General features: G+C 41.3%; 1 protein-coding gene across 3 annotated transcripts in view; it reads left to right on the top strand.

Annotated features, from left to right (window-relative positions):
• PKN2 (protein kinase N2) overlaps window positions 1-14,509 on the top strand; it is a 242,299-nt gene that overhangs the window by 196,025 nt on the left and 31,765 nt on the right. For all 3 annotated transcript variants that reach the window (XM_068239844.1, XM_068239843.1, XM_068239845.1), the window contains 4 exons: window positions 290-466; window positions 5,425-5,487; window positions 9,178-9,254; window positions 11,948-12,090. In XM_068239844.1, coding sequence (XP_068095945.1) covers window positions 290-466; window positions 5,425-5,487; window positions 9,178-9,254; window positions 11,948-12,090 — 460 coding nt within the window. The remainder of the gene's footprint in view (window positions 1-289; window positions 467-5,424; window positions 5,488-9,177; window positions 9,255-11,947; window positions 12,091-14,509) is intronic.

Genomic DNA, 14,509 nt, shown 5'->3' with positions numbered 1-14,509 from the left:
GATGTGGAAGTGACGCGGGCGCCGGCAAAAGGGATGTGTAGCTGCATCGCATCACTTTTGCCAATGGAAAAGGGCCCTTTACCACTGTATCAGTTGTCAGTTATAACTGAAAGGACAACTGATGTGCAAAGTAATGTCCAAGTTTCCCTATGGCTTAAGTAATATTACTGGATAATGACGTGCTGACTCGGAAGCAGTTACGGGGTTAAAGACAGTACCTTTAAATGTCTTATAATCTCAACATGAGACACTTGCTCTAATAACCACTTCCTCTTGTTTTTTCCTCTAGCCTTATGTGTGAGAAGCGCATCTTTGAAACTGTGAATAGCGTGCGGCACCCCTTCTTGGTGAACCTATTTGCTTGTTTCCAAACTAAAGATCATGTATGTTTTGTGATGGAATATGCAGCTGGAGGTGACTTGATGATGCACATTCACACGGATGTATTTTCGGAACCCAGAGCTGTGTAAGTCCTTTTTTATATTCCTTTTTTTTCCTATATTCCTGGGAATTTTATGCCAAATTGATTAAAAGTTGCACATTTTTCAGTAAGAGGAGTTTCCACTGACAGCTTCCAGTTTAAAGGATATCTGAGGTGAAGTACATGGAGGTAGCTGTTGGGACTTCCTTTAAACGGAACCTGCGGCCAGGTCTTGGAAAGTAAAGCAAACCTGTAAAAACATGATCGAGTTCCAAGCCATCTTATGACTTCTCCATGTCTAACTTCATTAATGATTTTCTTAGTTCTGAAAATACTGTAGTTTATTTTCGTATGTGTATTGAGTGAATCTGAGTTGTAAATGTTGCCCGCCTCATTAACCGGCCCAAGACCAGCTATACTTAAAGCGGATCTGAGATGAAAAACTAACTATAACAAGTAACTTGTTTATATATCGTATCTAAAGTTTAGATAATTTACACTGCAAATCTGGCTGCAAACAGCTTCAACAGAATATGATTATTTCTTCCTGCGATACAATGACAGCGGCCATGTTCTGTTTGTAAACATTACACACAGGCAAGCTGATCTGCATCTCCAGCCCTCAGCCTGTGAAAAACGAATTCCCCCCCTCCCCTCTGCCTCTGAAATCTCTTGCTAGTAACACCTCCCCTTCCTCCTCATACTGAGCTCCCATAAGCCCTTGCTACTGTCTGAAAATTCCAAGGCACTCTGAAAAGCTGTGAGCGAGGCTTGTTTAGTTTATAGGGAATTAGAGTATAAAATCAAAGTGTTTGACTTGAGGAATGCTCTATAAATTATAAAAGGAACACAATTATGCAATGAGTAAAAGTTTATCTCGGATCCACTTTAAAACAACGTTGCTGTTGTGGCTGCCTACGCTTGATGCTGCGCCCGATCCCGTGCATGGGACGCAATAGCGCATCCCCGCCAGCACAGAACATTTCCGTACCTCAGTCAGGAGCTGTTTTGATTGGCTATCCTGCTGATCCTCTGCCTCTAATACTTTTATACTTTTAGCTATAGACCCCGAATAACCAGGCAGTAGATTAGGTGTTTCTGAAATTATTGTCAAATCTGACAAGATTAACCTTAAGGGTCCCATACACTGAGCTGATTAGCGGCCGATCGAAATCGACCAGCCGATCGATTTGCGGCTGATTTCGATCAATCTGACATGCTGAAAAATCTAGGTCGATCTGTTGAGATAGCTTATCATTTTGCATTGGACCTAATGGAAATCTGATGGCAAAAAATGCCTTTAGATCGATTTTCAATAGATTTTAGTATGAAATCTATTGGAAGTCTGTTCCTAGCAAAAAATGTTCCTAAACACATCAGATAGAAAAGAAATCTATCTGATGATCTATCTGCTGCTAATCTAACATGTGTATGGCCACCTTTTATGCTTGTTTCTGGTGTGATTCAGACACTAGTGCAGCCAAACAGACCAGCAGGGCTGCCGGGTGACTGGTATTGCTTTAAAGGAAATTTATAGCAGCCTCTACTATATACCTCTCACTTCAGTTGTCCTTTAAGTAGCACACAAATTTCAGTGCAAAAGTATGCAGCGTGAAATAGACCATTTGAATTATGCCAATGTGGAATATGGTTGGTCCATTTTCAAACGACATACATTTTCATACAAAATCTCCATAACGCTCTGCTTTTATTTTCTATGAAAATCATCAGAGTTGTGGCCTGTAGTATCACCCAATGCACATTTGAAAGTGTTCTTGCTCTTGTTGTACAGAAATACCCTTGATGTGGAAAATGAGATGTGAGCTTCCAGTATTATGCTGGAGCAAGCATGCTCTGGAGATGCTGTGTGAAGTCATAACCTCTCATGTGGCAGGGAAAGTGCTTCACTTCCACATACACCACAGCACTGCTTGCTTTACTGACTGACTGAAAGAAAAGCATGTCAAGTGCTCATCAGATATGAGCCTTGGGGATTGTAGAAGACAAGCTCTATTAATGACTGGGCTAAGATAGAAAAAGTACTCTGCTGCTGTTCCGCATTATAAGGCTGGAAATTAATAGAGAAAACTTAACCTTTTGTTCTATGGCCGATTACAGAGGCCCTTCAGGAAAATTCTTAAATATATGCACTGAGGCTGATTTATGAAAACCAATGCAAGGAAAAGTGGAGCACATGGCCCGGTTAGGAGTTTTGGCTGAGGAGTGAGCAACTGCTCCACTTCTACACTAGTTTTGCCCCAATTTTCCTTGCACTGTTTTTCATAAATGTGCTCAATTGTGCCCATATATGTGTAATATTATGGTGCACATACACTGAGATTTTCCTCTGCAGATCTGATCACTGTGATCGATGCCCCAGCATGCCACCCAATCATAATGGTAATCAATTTCCAACTGAAATCTATCAACATTACAGATTGGAAAAGGATTTTTTTCCTGTGGTTGAAAGGGGAATGGTATTATTGCTGGGGGCCTAGAGCCGGTGACTGGCAGTAATGATCCAGTTACAGTGTTTGGCAGGTTGACAACATTTCCACCTTTTGTACTTGTTTTGAATGCAGCCGCATCGTGCAGTTCGTCATTCCGGCTTGCTTGCGTGCGCAGTATGTTAATTAATTTGATCGTTTAGACGTGTGGACGTACAGGTCAGGTGGTTGGTCAGGTCGTCCTGTTGATTGCGCTTGCTGGAAATGTGTACATGCCCTTAGAGATAATTTAGTGCTTTTAGATAATTTAGATGCTTAATAGTGATTTGATTGCCATAGTATTCCAAACGAAATGTCTGTCAGTGCGAGCAAAATCGCAAGTGCCATCTAGCATGTGGCATCTCTGTAAACCTATTGCAAGTAGTCATCCTTCTGTTATCTCTGACAATATAGTCAGTTTATCTCCTTGTTATGTTATCTCTCTAAAAGAGAATCTGAAGTGAACAAAAACTTATGATATGATTTGTATGTGTTGAACATCTTATGCTGGGTACACACTATGAGATTTTTTTTTTTCGATCGATTTCCTATATAAGTGAATCGGAAAATGCTCGGAAATCGATAGGAAAGCAAATCGAACATGTTGGAAATAATCGATCTGACAGTAAATCGACCAGAAAATCTCATTGTGTGTACCCAGCATAAGACATAAAACATTAGCAACAGAGATATGAGTCTAAAGGTGCGTATACACGTCTGATTTTACGCCCGATTGTCGTTCAAACCGGATGTTTGAATGACTTGTCATTTAAACAAGTCGTTCGAACGTTTTGTACACACAAACGAAACGGCTGACAGGCTAATGTCAGCTAATTTACATGTCGTTTGTCTGGTCAATGGACTGGATAGAACAATGGGAAAAAAAAAACTATATAACTGAAAATAAAAATATGAGAATATTTACTTTGCTGCTAATGTTCTAGTAATTATCCGTACTACACATATACAATTATATCATATTTTTTTGTTTCAGTGTCACTTTAATAAAGTGTTTATTTCAGACTTCTGTTGCCTGCAGTGGACATCCATAATAGATTAGACAATTAGGATTATATCAGTGCCTAAACTGTTATTGACTTGGCAACCCTGTAACAACAACATAACCTTTGGTAGATTTCTTTTCTTCTGTATACTTGGCCTGCCAATTGGTGTTCCTCGGGGCAAGATATATGAATGCTTTTTATACATAGCAGCTAATCAGGATTATGAAAATAACAGGTGACAAGTTGCTAAGGGCGTCCAAAAACTGTCTTTTGGAGCATTTTTTGTTATCCTTTTCAGCCTGATTCCCTTCTAGTACTGTTCTTACATCCAGGCAGCAATTGCCTTTGTAAGCTCAGTTTGCTGTGTCATTACTTAAAATGGGGTAGAATGATACGAGAACAAAAGGTGGAAATGCTGTCAACCTGCCAAACACAGTAACTGGATCATTTCTGTAGATCGCTTGTAGACAAAGTACTGTGTATTGCTCTGAGGTTTGCAGTATGCATTTTGCAAGGGGATTTCTTGAGTTGCCCGTATAAATCTATATTTGATGCTTTGATCATCCATTTAAAGTGACTGAAGCGAAGAATAAAACTTATGATATAATGAACTGTATGTCTAGTAGGGATTAATAGGACATTAGTAGCAAAGAAAAGTCTCATATTTTTTTCAGATGTATAGCTTTTTTTAATATATATAACATCATCAGTGTGTCATATTTGCAGTTTACAAACCACACTCTGTACGTTAAATGGTCAGGCCTGGAACCCACTGGAAAGCGCCATCGCAATCGCTAGCCATTTTTTGATAGTGTTTTACAAGCGGTTTTGGGAGTGATTTCCCTGCTCCTATACAATTCATTGGAATGGAAACGCTCCCAAAATGCTGCATGTCCTGCAATTGCGATCTCCTTATTCGCAATCGCTGTAGTGGAATCTGTCCCATCCATTTACATTGGCAGAGCGTTTAGGGAAATCACCAGCAATTTAAAGTGCTCCCTGAACACAAAAAAATGCTCTAGTGGGTTCCAGGTCTGAAAAAGAGCAGAGCTAATGACACGTTGAACTGCCCTGCAGTAAAACCTTATCTAAAGCGGTCTCTGACTTTTTTGATGTTTAATTGCTTCAGAAAACAGCACTGTAGCTGACCCAAGTTGGGTCAGAGAGCTCAGAGAAGCTCTTTTGCTTAGAGAACTGAAGTTTCTTAACTATTCCTGTACTGGAAAACATGAGAATAATTTATTTGCTACAAATGTACTATTTCTTAGCTGTTCTACACATACAATTCAATGTATCATAAGTTTATTTTTGCTTCATGTTTGCTTTAACTTTTGTTACAGTGTATGTTAATTCTTAGTGTTCAGCCAATTGAATACATTTCCTCATTCTGTAGGTGGAGTTGTGTTTGTGGAGTTGTGTTTGTGTCATCTGTGCTGTTTCAGCATGACATTATCCAGCACGCAAGGTCTCTGCAATTACTCAGCTGGTATTTCATAATTGTTTTTCTTTTCAGGTTTTATGCAGCGTGTGTGGTTCTTGGCTTGCAGTATCTGCATGAGCACAAGATCGTTTATAGGTGAGTTACACTTAAGTCCTGGCAGAGTACTGACAGCTACTTGTTTTATCTCCAGTTTATTGCACATGTTGTGGATAAGGCATGATCTTCCAAAAACGCAATCACTGCACATTTAATGTATCTCAATGGCATCACCATCTTTTTGAGTTACGGTATATGCAAATTTGAAAATCTTATTTTTTCCTAAGTTTTGGTGTATTTTTTTTTTTGGGTGTGTGCGCGTGCTTGCATGCGGGTTTTTTTTTTTTGGGGGGGGGGGGGGGTTGTGCAATTTGATTTTCAATAAAGGTCAATGGGAACACAAAAAAGTTTCAAATATTACATGTTGCACAAAAATGCATACAATTTTGAAGTTAATCAGGTGCATCTTCCCTTTACTTTACATTAACTTAAATAGTCACAGAAAATACAATGCAAAATTTTGCATAAAAATCAGAGTTACTAGCATATGTTCATTCAAAAAAACTGCAAATGCAGAATTCTGCATGCGAAAAATAGCAGACTTTTTCTGGTAGGAGAAGTGTAAACACTCTCTAAAAACACAATCACAATAACACTTTAAATCGTTTATGGTAATAGCAGAGCCATTATTGTTCTTAGTGACAGGATACTGTCCCACAAGCCATTTTTTTAAAATTTCTCCAAAAGAAGATACCTTTCCATCTACAGATTCACCGTCTCAAAAAAAGTAGGCAGTTAAAATCTGACAGAACCGACAGGGCTTTTAAATCTCTGATTTACATTCTGACATTTATTACATGGTGACATTTTTACTGTTGGCAGGTGATGTAGCTGCTGCATGGTTTTTTGGCAGTTGGAAACAGCTGTAAACAGCTATTTCCCACAATGCAGCAAGGTTCCCAGACAGGAAACTGCCAGGAGTACGTACTCAAGAGTTTCTTGTGGGACGGGTTTCACCACAATATCAGTCATACAGTCCCCTGGCGGATGGTCTATTTGTGAAATGAAATAGAGTTCTCATGTAAAAGGGAGTATCTGCTACTGATTGGGATAAAGTTCAATTCTTGGTCGGAGTTTCTCTTTAAAGGACCACTAAAGCCAAAAAAGTAAGCAGTTAAAATTCAACAGAACCAACGGGTTTTGAACTAGTCCATCTTGTTATGGGGGATTCTCTGGTTTTCTTTGTTTTCAAAAACATTTCCTGCACAGCAGTTGCTAAGTCTGTCCTTTTAATTGGCTTACAGCTTTTCCTTCAATTACAAAGAAAGCTTGAAGTCACTGACAGGAAATTGTCTTTATTAGGAGGCACATTTAGATGAAAACAGGAGGTGATCATGTGACTAAAGTCTCTTCCACGTTCATATTGAAAGTTCTGCCTCTCTAGATTCACAACAAATATTGATAAAGATCTGCAGTAGTTTGTAAAAATCTGGAAATGTTTACAAGTGACCTGGTGGTTTGTATGAGTGTACATTTCTGTTTTAGTTCACTTTTAGTTTAAACCAAGCCAGGTATTTTGAAGATATGACCACTATCACTTTTATTGCTGTCTGTGTCCATATTAATTGCATCATTATTATTATTGCAATTTATGTCCGCAACCCTTGCAAATGTAAATACAACAACTGGCGTGCTAGGGCTCAAATATAAAATGTAAAGGGAAAAAGAAAGCCCATATATACAGCACCACTGGAAACGGTACAAAAGAGTTTATTCCAATATACTGACAAATAATAATAAATGACACAATGAGATTCAAAGAATCAAATAAAACCAATTAAAATGCGACCAAATCCATATCCTGCTGAGGAAATATCATATAATACAATACTATAAGTGATAGCATCATAGTACATCAATTAGTAATGAAAAAATAAATATATATATATAAATACCAGCAAAGTGGGCTTCTGATAAAAGCCCAGCAATGCTTGAACCCGGGTTCAGTAATATTAGTGCAAAAATACTGTGCAAAGTGGCAAATAGGAATAAACAATGCATATGGTGTACAAAAATATATATATATATATGTTACGGCCAGAACCCGAAGTTTGGCCAGAACTAGAAGTGGCCGGCCACTTCGGGTTCTGGCCGGCCAATGTGCGAACTGGCCGCTGCGCTGCGGCCAATGTGAGAAATGCAACAATTCCTGTAAAGTTAATGGGATGTTGTGGCCGCAGCGCAGCGGGCAAATGTATCACACATCTTTACTTTATTCAATGACATTAAGCCGACCGGCTTTTTCCCCGCTTTCTCTTTTCCCCTCGCCTCTCTCTCCTCCCCTCGCCTCTCTCTCTTCCTTCTCTTATGGGCAGCCGGGCGGGGGACACGCGTGTCCAGGAGAGTCGTTCGTCGCGGCAGGAGAGCAGAGCGGGGAGGCTGCAGACATCGCTTCTGCCAGCACCCGCTCTGCAAGAACGGCAGGATTCCCCTGCCGCGACGAACGACTCCGGAGGGACACGCGTGTCCCCGCCCGGCTGCCCATAAGAGAAGAAGAGAGAGAGGGGGGGGGGGACGAGAGAGGCAGAGAAAAAGCCGGGCGGCTTAATGTCATTGAATAAAGTAAAGATGTGTGATACATTTGCCCGCTGCGCTGCGGCCACAACATCCCATTAACCTTACAGGAATTGTTGCATTTCTCACATTGGCCGCAGCGCAGCGGCCAGTTCGCACATTGGCCGGCCAGAACCCGAAGTGGCCGGCCACTTCTAGTTCTGGCCAAACTTCGGGTTCTGGCCGTAACATATACATGAAATGTGCAAATGGCTGCAAACGACACTATATAGGAGCAGCCTATAGAGTAAAGTGCATAGGTAGAAAAAGTAAGAGTGCAAAAAATGGAGGATACTTATGCCCAAGTATAGCTGGTATGATGCAACAGCAGGAGAAGAGATAGGCACCCCTCAGGACGACCCCGCTAGCTCCGCGGGCGTAACCCCGCTTTGAAGGAAAGAGGACACCGCCACTCTCCTTCAAAGCGGGGTTACGCCCGCGGAGCTAGCGGGGTCGTCCTGAGGGGTGCCTATCTCTTCTCCTGCTGTTGCATCATACCAGCTATACTTGGGCATAAGTATCCTCCATTTTTTGCACTCTTACTTTTTCTACCTATGCACTTTACTCTATAGGCTGCTCCTATATAGTGTCGTTTGCAGCCATTTGCACATTTCATGTATATATATATATATTTTTGTACACCATATGCATTGTTTATTCCTATTTGCCACTTTGCACAGTATTTTTGCACTAATATTACTGAACCCGGGTTCAAGCATTGCTGGGCTTTTATCAGAAGCCCACTTTGCTGGTATTTATATATATATTTATTTTTTCATTACTAATTGATGTACTATGATGCTATCACTTATAGTATTGTATTATATGATATTTCCTCAGCAGGATATGGATTTGGTCGCATTTTAATTGGTTTTATTTGATTCTTTGAATCTCATTGTGTCAATTATTATTATTTGTCAGTATATTGGAATAAACTTTTTTGTACCGTTTCCAGTGGTGCTGTATATATGGGCTTTCTTTTTCCCTTTACATCATTATTATTATTGCTGTCTGTCCTTTTGTAACACCCTTGAGAAAATCGTAAAGGAAGTTATTTTCTCGGTTCTGCCCACTCTATTTCAGCTACAGTTTATCTTTGATCATCACACTTTATAAATATATTATCTGCTTGTGACTGTGGAATTAAAACTCCTATCTCTTTCCATATTCTTCTAGGGATTTGAAGTTGGACAATCTGCTGTTGGATACAGAAGGATTTGTGAAAATTGCTGATTTTGGTCTTTGTAAAGAAGGTAATTTGCATGGTTTTTATACTAAGTTTCTGATAATTATAGTGTAGCACAGAGATGAACCTGTGTTCTTAAAGGGAGTCTGAAGCAAATTTTTAAATAAAAAACAGATGCTCACGTAAGTAGAGGGAAGGCTCTGGGTCCTATAGAGCCTTTCCGTTCTCCTGCCACTCTCCGTATTCTCCCGCAGACTACCCCCCCCTTTAGTAGTCCACGATCAATTGGTCATGCATGTGCTGCTCTCTTCCGGGTTGGGGATACTTCAGTAGTCTTCGGAAGCACTCGGGCTTCCAAAGATGGGCCACTGCGCACACGTGAGCGCCCTCTCTGGCACACTTGCGCATGCGCAGTACAGAGCCACCGGTCTTTGTGAACATGAGTGCTTACAAAGATTGCTGACGTTTCCTGCGGCGGGAGATTCGAGTGGAGCAGCCTGCGGGGGAACACAAAGACCAAGGGGAGAATGGGAGAGCTCTATAGAGCCTTCCCGAGCCTTCCCTCTCCTTAGATGAATATCTGTTTTTTATTTAAAAAATCACTTCAGAGGACCCGAGCCGGTGGCAAAACTTTAAAAAATATATACTTCAATCTGCTGGTTTCGGTTTATAGGAAAAAAAAAATGGCTGTGATCCCGGGGTCACGACGCTGCTTCCCTGCTCTATGCTTCTGCTTGCACAACACAGAGTGGCGGAGAAGGGGCTGGGGAGAGGCAGTCCAGGGCACATAAAGGCAGGGAGGGGGAATTCTTAACGTTTGAGAGGATGTTCTGCAGGCATCCCTGTCCTGAAAAGCACACCCCTTTCATTCTCATGCTGCCGACAAGCTCCTTGTTGGCAAAACCCCCAAGACTTGCCGCCGGCCATCTAAACTGAGCGATCGAGGGAGAAAGGCCTTAGTCAGGGAGGTGACCAGACCTCCTCTGTGGAGAGAGGAGACCCTTCCATAAGGACAACCATCTCAGCAACAATCCACTAGCCAGGCCTGTATGGTAAAGTGGCCTGACTGAAGCCACTCCTTATTAAAAGGCACATGGCAGCCGGCCTGGAGTTTACCAAAGGGAACCTGAAGGACTCTGACCATGAGAAACAAAATGTTCTAGTCTGATGACACAGATTCAACTGTTTAGCTTGAATGCTAGGCATCACTTTTGGAGGAAATTGGACAACGCTCATTACCAGGCCAATACCATCCCTAAGGTGAAGTGTGATGATAGTATCATCTTGTGGGGATGTTTTTCAGCAGCAGGGACTGGGTACTAGTCAGGTTAAAGGGAAAGGTGACTGCAGCAATGTATGGAGACATCCTAGATGAAAACCTGCTCCAGATTGCTCTTGAACTCAGACTGGGGCAACGGTTCATCTTTCAGCAGGGGAACGACCCTAAGCACACAGTCATGATAGCAAAGGAGCGGCTTCAAGACAATTCTGTTAATATCCTTGATTAGCCTGACCTGAGCCTACACTTGAATCCAAATAAAGTGTAGAGAAACCGAGAGCCCAATATAGTGTAGTATGTTAAGCATAAATGAATTAAAGGTTATCGTGAGAAAATTATACTCACAAACATGGGTTACCACACAGGCAACCACTGTATAGGCAGGTGAGGAGATTAGACCTGTCCTCACTCAGGGATAAGAAGTCGCTCTCTGTAGATGCGAAAGGGGGTAGATCACCCCTCCACCAGGGGTGGACACGGTATAGCAGTAGGAGAACAGAGGCGCCAGCAGGATAAAAGTGGATAAAAACTTTAAAATTTACTGGGAGGAAGTGGTGGACTTACCTCCATAAAGCAGACACGAAAGACTGAGGCGCTACACCTGCTATTGCTGAAATTCTGTCTTGTCCCCATTTTTATTGCCTGATGAAGCGGGCTGGGCCTGCGAAACGCGTTGCACTGTTTTGGGGTACTAATTAATAAATGTGACTACTATTCAGACAGTCTTTCGTGTCTGCTTTATGGAGGTAAGTCCACCACTTCCTCCCAGCAAATTTTAAAGTTTTTATCCACTTTTATCCTGCTGGCGCCTCTGTTCTCCTACTGCTACACTTGAATCCGATTGAGCATCTCTGGAGAGATCTTAAGATGGCTGTGCAATGATGCTTCCCATAGCCGACCACTGGTAATGAAGTGGTTAATACTTGCTTAATACTCATATACATGTGATTTCTCCGTTTTTTATTTTTAATACATTTTCCAAAATGGATCACCTTAAAGGAAACCAGAGCTGAAGCTATTAGGAGAAACAGGGAGCAGTCAAGTATGGGGACCTGTCCTGATAGCTACCGCCCCCCCTGTTCTCCTCTGCCCCACCTCCTTCTTACCTAAAGAGCCCCCCGGCAGCCTCTTCCAAGTCACTGGGGTCGGAACTCACGGTGCAGGCGCAAGCCCGGCTTGATAGCAGCCCTCCCCGATTTTAAAAAAATCAAAAACCTCCAAGGTCTTTCTGAAAAAAAAAAGGCCTCATTCCCACAGAATCAAATTTCACATTTTTGGGCCATTCATAATCGGCGGGTCATTCGTAAGTTGGGGACTACCTGTACATTATATCTGACCTCTTTGGACTACAATGCAGTCGAACGTTAATGGCTAGAAATTAAAACTGATTTGCAAAGATGATCCGCATGTGTTATATGTCCATCCTTGTATGGATCTGATTTCACGGACTAATTTATTATAACATGTTGTTTTCTCTTCAGGCATGGGCTTTGGAGATAGAACTAGCACTTTTTGTGGAACCCCAGAATTCCTGGCTCCAGAAGTACTTACTGAAACCTCATACACTAGAGCAGTGGACTGGTGGGGGCTGGGAGTCCTCATCTACGAGATGCTTGTTGGTGAGGTAAGTACATTGCTCCGGTAACCACTATAGCCACTATAGGACAATACCTGAAGGATATAGTGTTTTTACATTCAGTTTTATATATTGATGAGTCAGGCAGTTCTTTTGAATTGTTCATAAAATATTTATAGTTTATTAAAGTCTCAGGAGAGAATAGGTTCTGTAGCTAATGAATGCATCTTCAGCATGTGCTCCAACACAACCTATGTATAATTTATTAAGGAGCTGGATACTTGGGTACCAGCACTATTGTTTGGTAAATGGTGCAGCCACACACACACTTTTTTATGGATACACAATTGGAACACACACACTTTTTTATGGATACACAATTGGAACACACACACACTTTTTTATGGATACACAATTGGAACACACGCACACACACACACTTTTTTATGGATACAGGACTGCATGACTTCCAAGGAGTTAGATGCATCTTACATTGTAATGAGCCTATTCAGAAGATGGATTTAAAGTAAATGTCCCCCAGTAATACATATATTTAAAGTTTCTGCGTCGCCCATTGACTTACATGCATGAATTAGAAGCTTCTGACATGACGCGTTTAATGTACTGGGCCCCATACACTTCTTTCGCCGTTGCATTACCCTGTGTGCAGAAAGGGTAACGCAATACAAAAAAAGTAACAGAGGAAAATGTCCGCACTCTCACAGGTATAGTCCAAGGGTCTTTATTCACACCAATTCGCACATACAGGAATGGCTGACATGTTTCGGATATAATCCTTACTCATAGCCTAGACACTGACATCTTAGTGGACCATATATACTGGCAGGACCGCCCCGAAAGGCGTGTGCTGACACTGCCTCAAACTCAAATTAAAGGCACAAGCCTAAAATCCATTAGAATATATCCACTATACGTTTAAAAAGATAACATAAATACAATAACACATTTAGAAAAATACAAAAATACAAAAGTACAAAACTGTTAATACGATATCAGTATACAAAGTTAATGTCCCACCTGGCGTTTAAGCCAGACGGCTCCCTAGTGCCCATCTGTAAAATCCAAAATGCTTCCCTTATCCGTAGTCTTTTATATATATCCCCTCGTCTAGGGGAAACCATAACCCTCTCTATCCCCTGAAACGTAAAGCCCCTCATAACACCATCATGTTTCTCTCTGAAATGCCTCGCCACATTGCTGATATTATCCGTCTTCCATGAGGCCCCATTATAATGCTCGGAAATCCTTTGTCTTAAACAACGCGTAGTGCAACCCACATACTGTAGGTTGCAAAGTGTGCATGAGACCACATAGATGACGGATTTCGTATTACAGTTAATATACTGTCGCAAAGGAAAAAAGTTTTTTGTTTAGCAAATGACGAGACAATACGTGAGGAATGATGGTGAATGCAAAAGTTACAGGTGGAGAAGCCACACTTATATGACCCAACAGTGGACAATACAATCAAAAAAAGCACATGAGTTTTCTACCCTTAGATCACGATTCAAAGCAAGGGGATATCCTGATTCAGATCTGGACAGGGCCCAGAAAATTGCCACTTCCAGGGATAGGGGTGAACTTTTGAGGGATAAGTCTAACAGCTTATTGGTGCATGACCCTGATGCTATTTCTGTCAATTTTGTCACTACATATAGCCAACAATATAATAAAGTTATAGGGGTAATCAAGAAATATATCCCCGTGTTATTCGCAGATGACAAGCTATGTCAGGTACTCAAACCAGGCTGCAGGTTTGCTTATAAGAAGGCTCCCTCTTTGGGTTCTACCCTTTCCCCCAGTCTTTTCCAGTCTTCTATTGCTCCAGTGCGACCCACCTGGCTGTCCACTGTTGGGTCATATAAGTGTGGCTTCTCCACCTGTAACTTTTGCATTCACCATCATTCCTCACGTATTGTCTCGTCATTTGCTAAACAAAAAACTTTTTTCCTTTGCGACAGTATATTAACTGTAATACGAAATCCGTCATCTATGTGGTCTCATGCACACTTTGCAACCTACAGTATGTGGGTTGCACTACGCGTTGTTTAAGACAAAGGATTTCCGAGCATTATAATGGGGCCTCATGGAAGACGGATAATATCAGCAATGTGGCGAGGCATTTCAGAGAGAAACATGATGGTGTTATGAGGGGCTTTACGTTTCAGGGGATAGAGAGGGTTATGGTTTCCCCTAGACGAGGGGATATATATAAAAGACTACGGATAAGGGAAGCATTTTGGATTTTACAGATGGGCACTAGGGAGCCGTCTGGCTTAAACGCCAGGTGGGACATTAACTTTGTATACTGATATCGTATTAACAGTTTTGTACTTTTGTATTTTTGTATTTTTCTAAATGTGTTATTGTATTTATGTTATCTTTTTAAACGTATAGTGGATATATTCTAATGGATTTTAGGCTTGTGCCTTTAATTTGAGTTTGA

Source organism: Hyperolius riggenbachi, chromosome 6 (genome assembly GCF_040937935.1).
Source record: "Hyperolius riggenbachi isolate aHypRig1 chromosome 6, aHypRig1.pri, whole genome shotgun sequence".
NCBI classification, from domain to species: Eukaryota; Metazoa; Chordata; class Amphibia; order Anura; family Hyperoliidae; genus Hyperolius; species Hyperolius riggenbachi.
The sequence above is the reverse complement of the archived record's forward strand: the minus strand, read 5'-3'. Positions and strand labels throughout refer to the sequence as shown.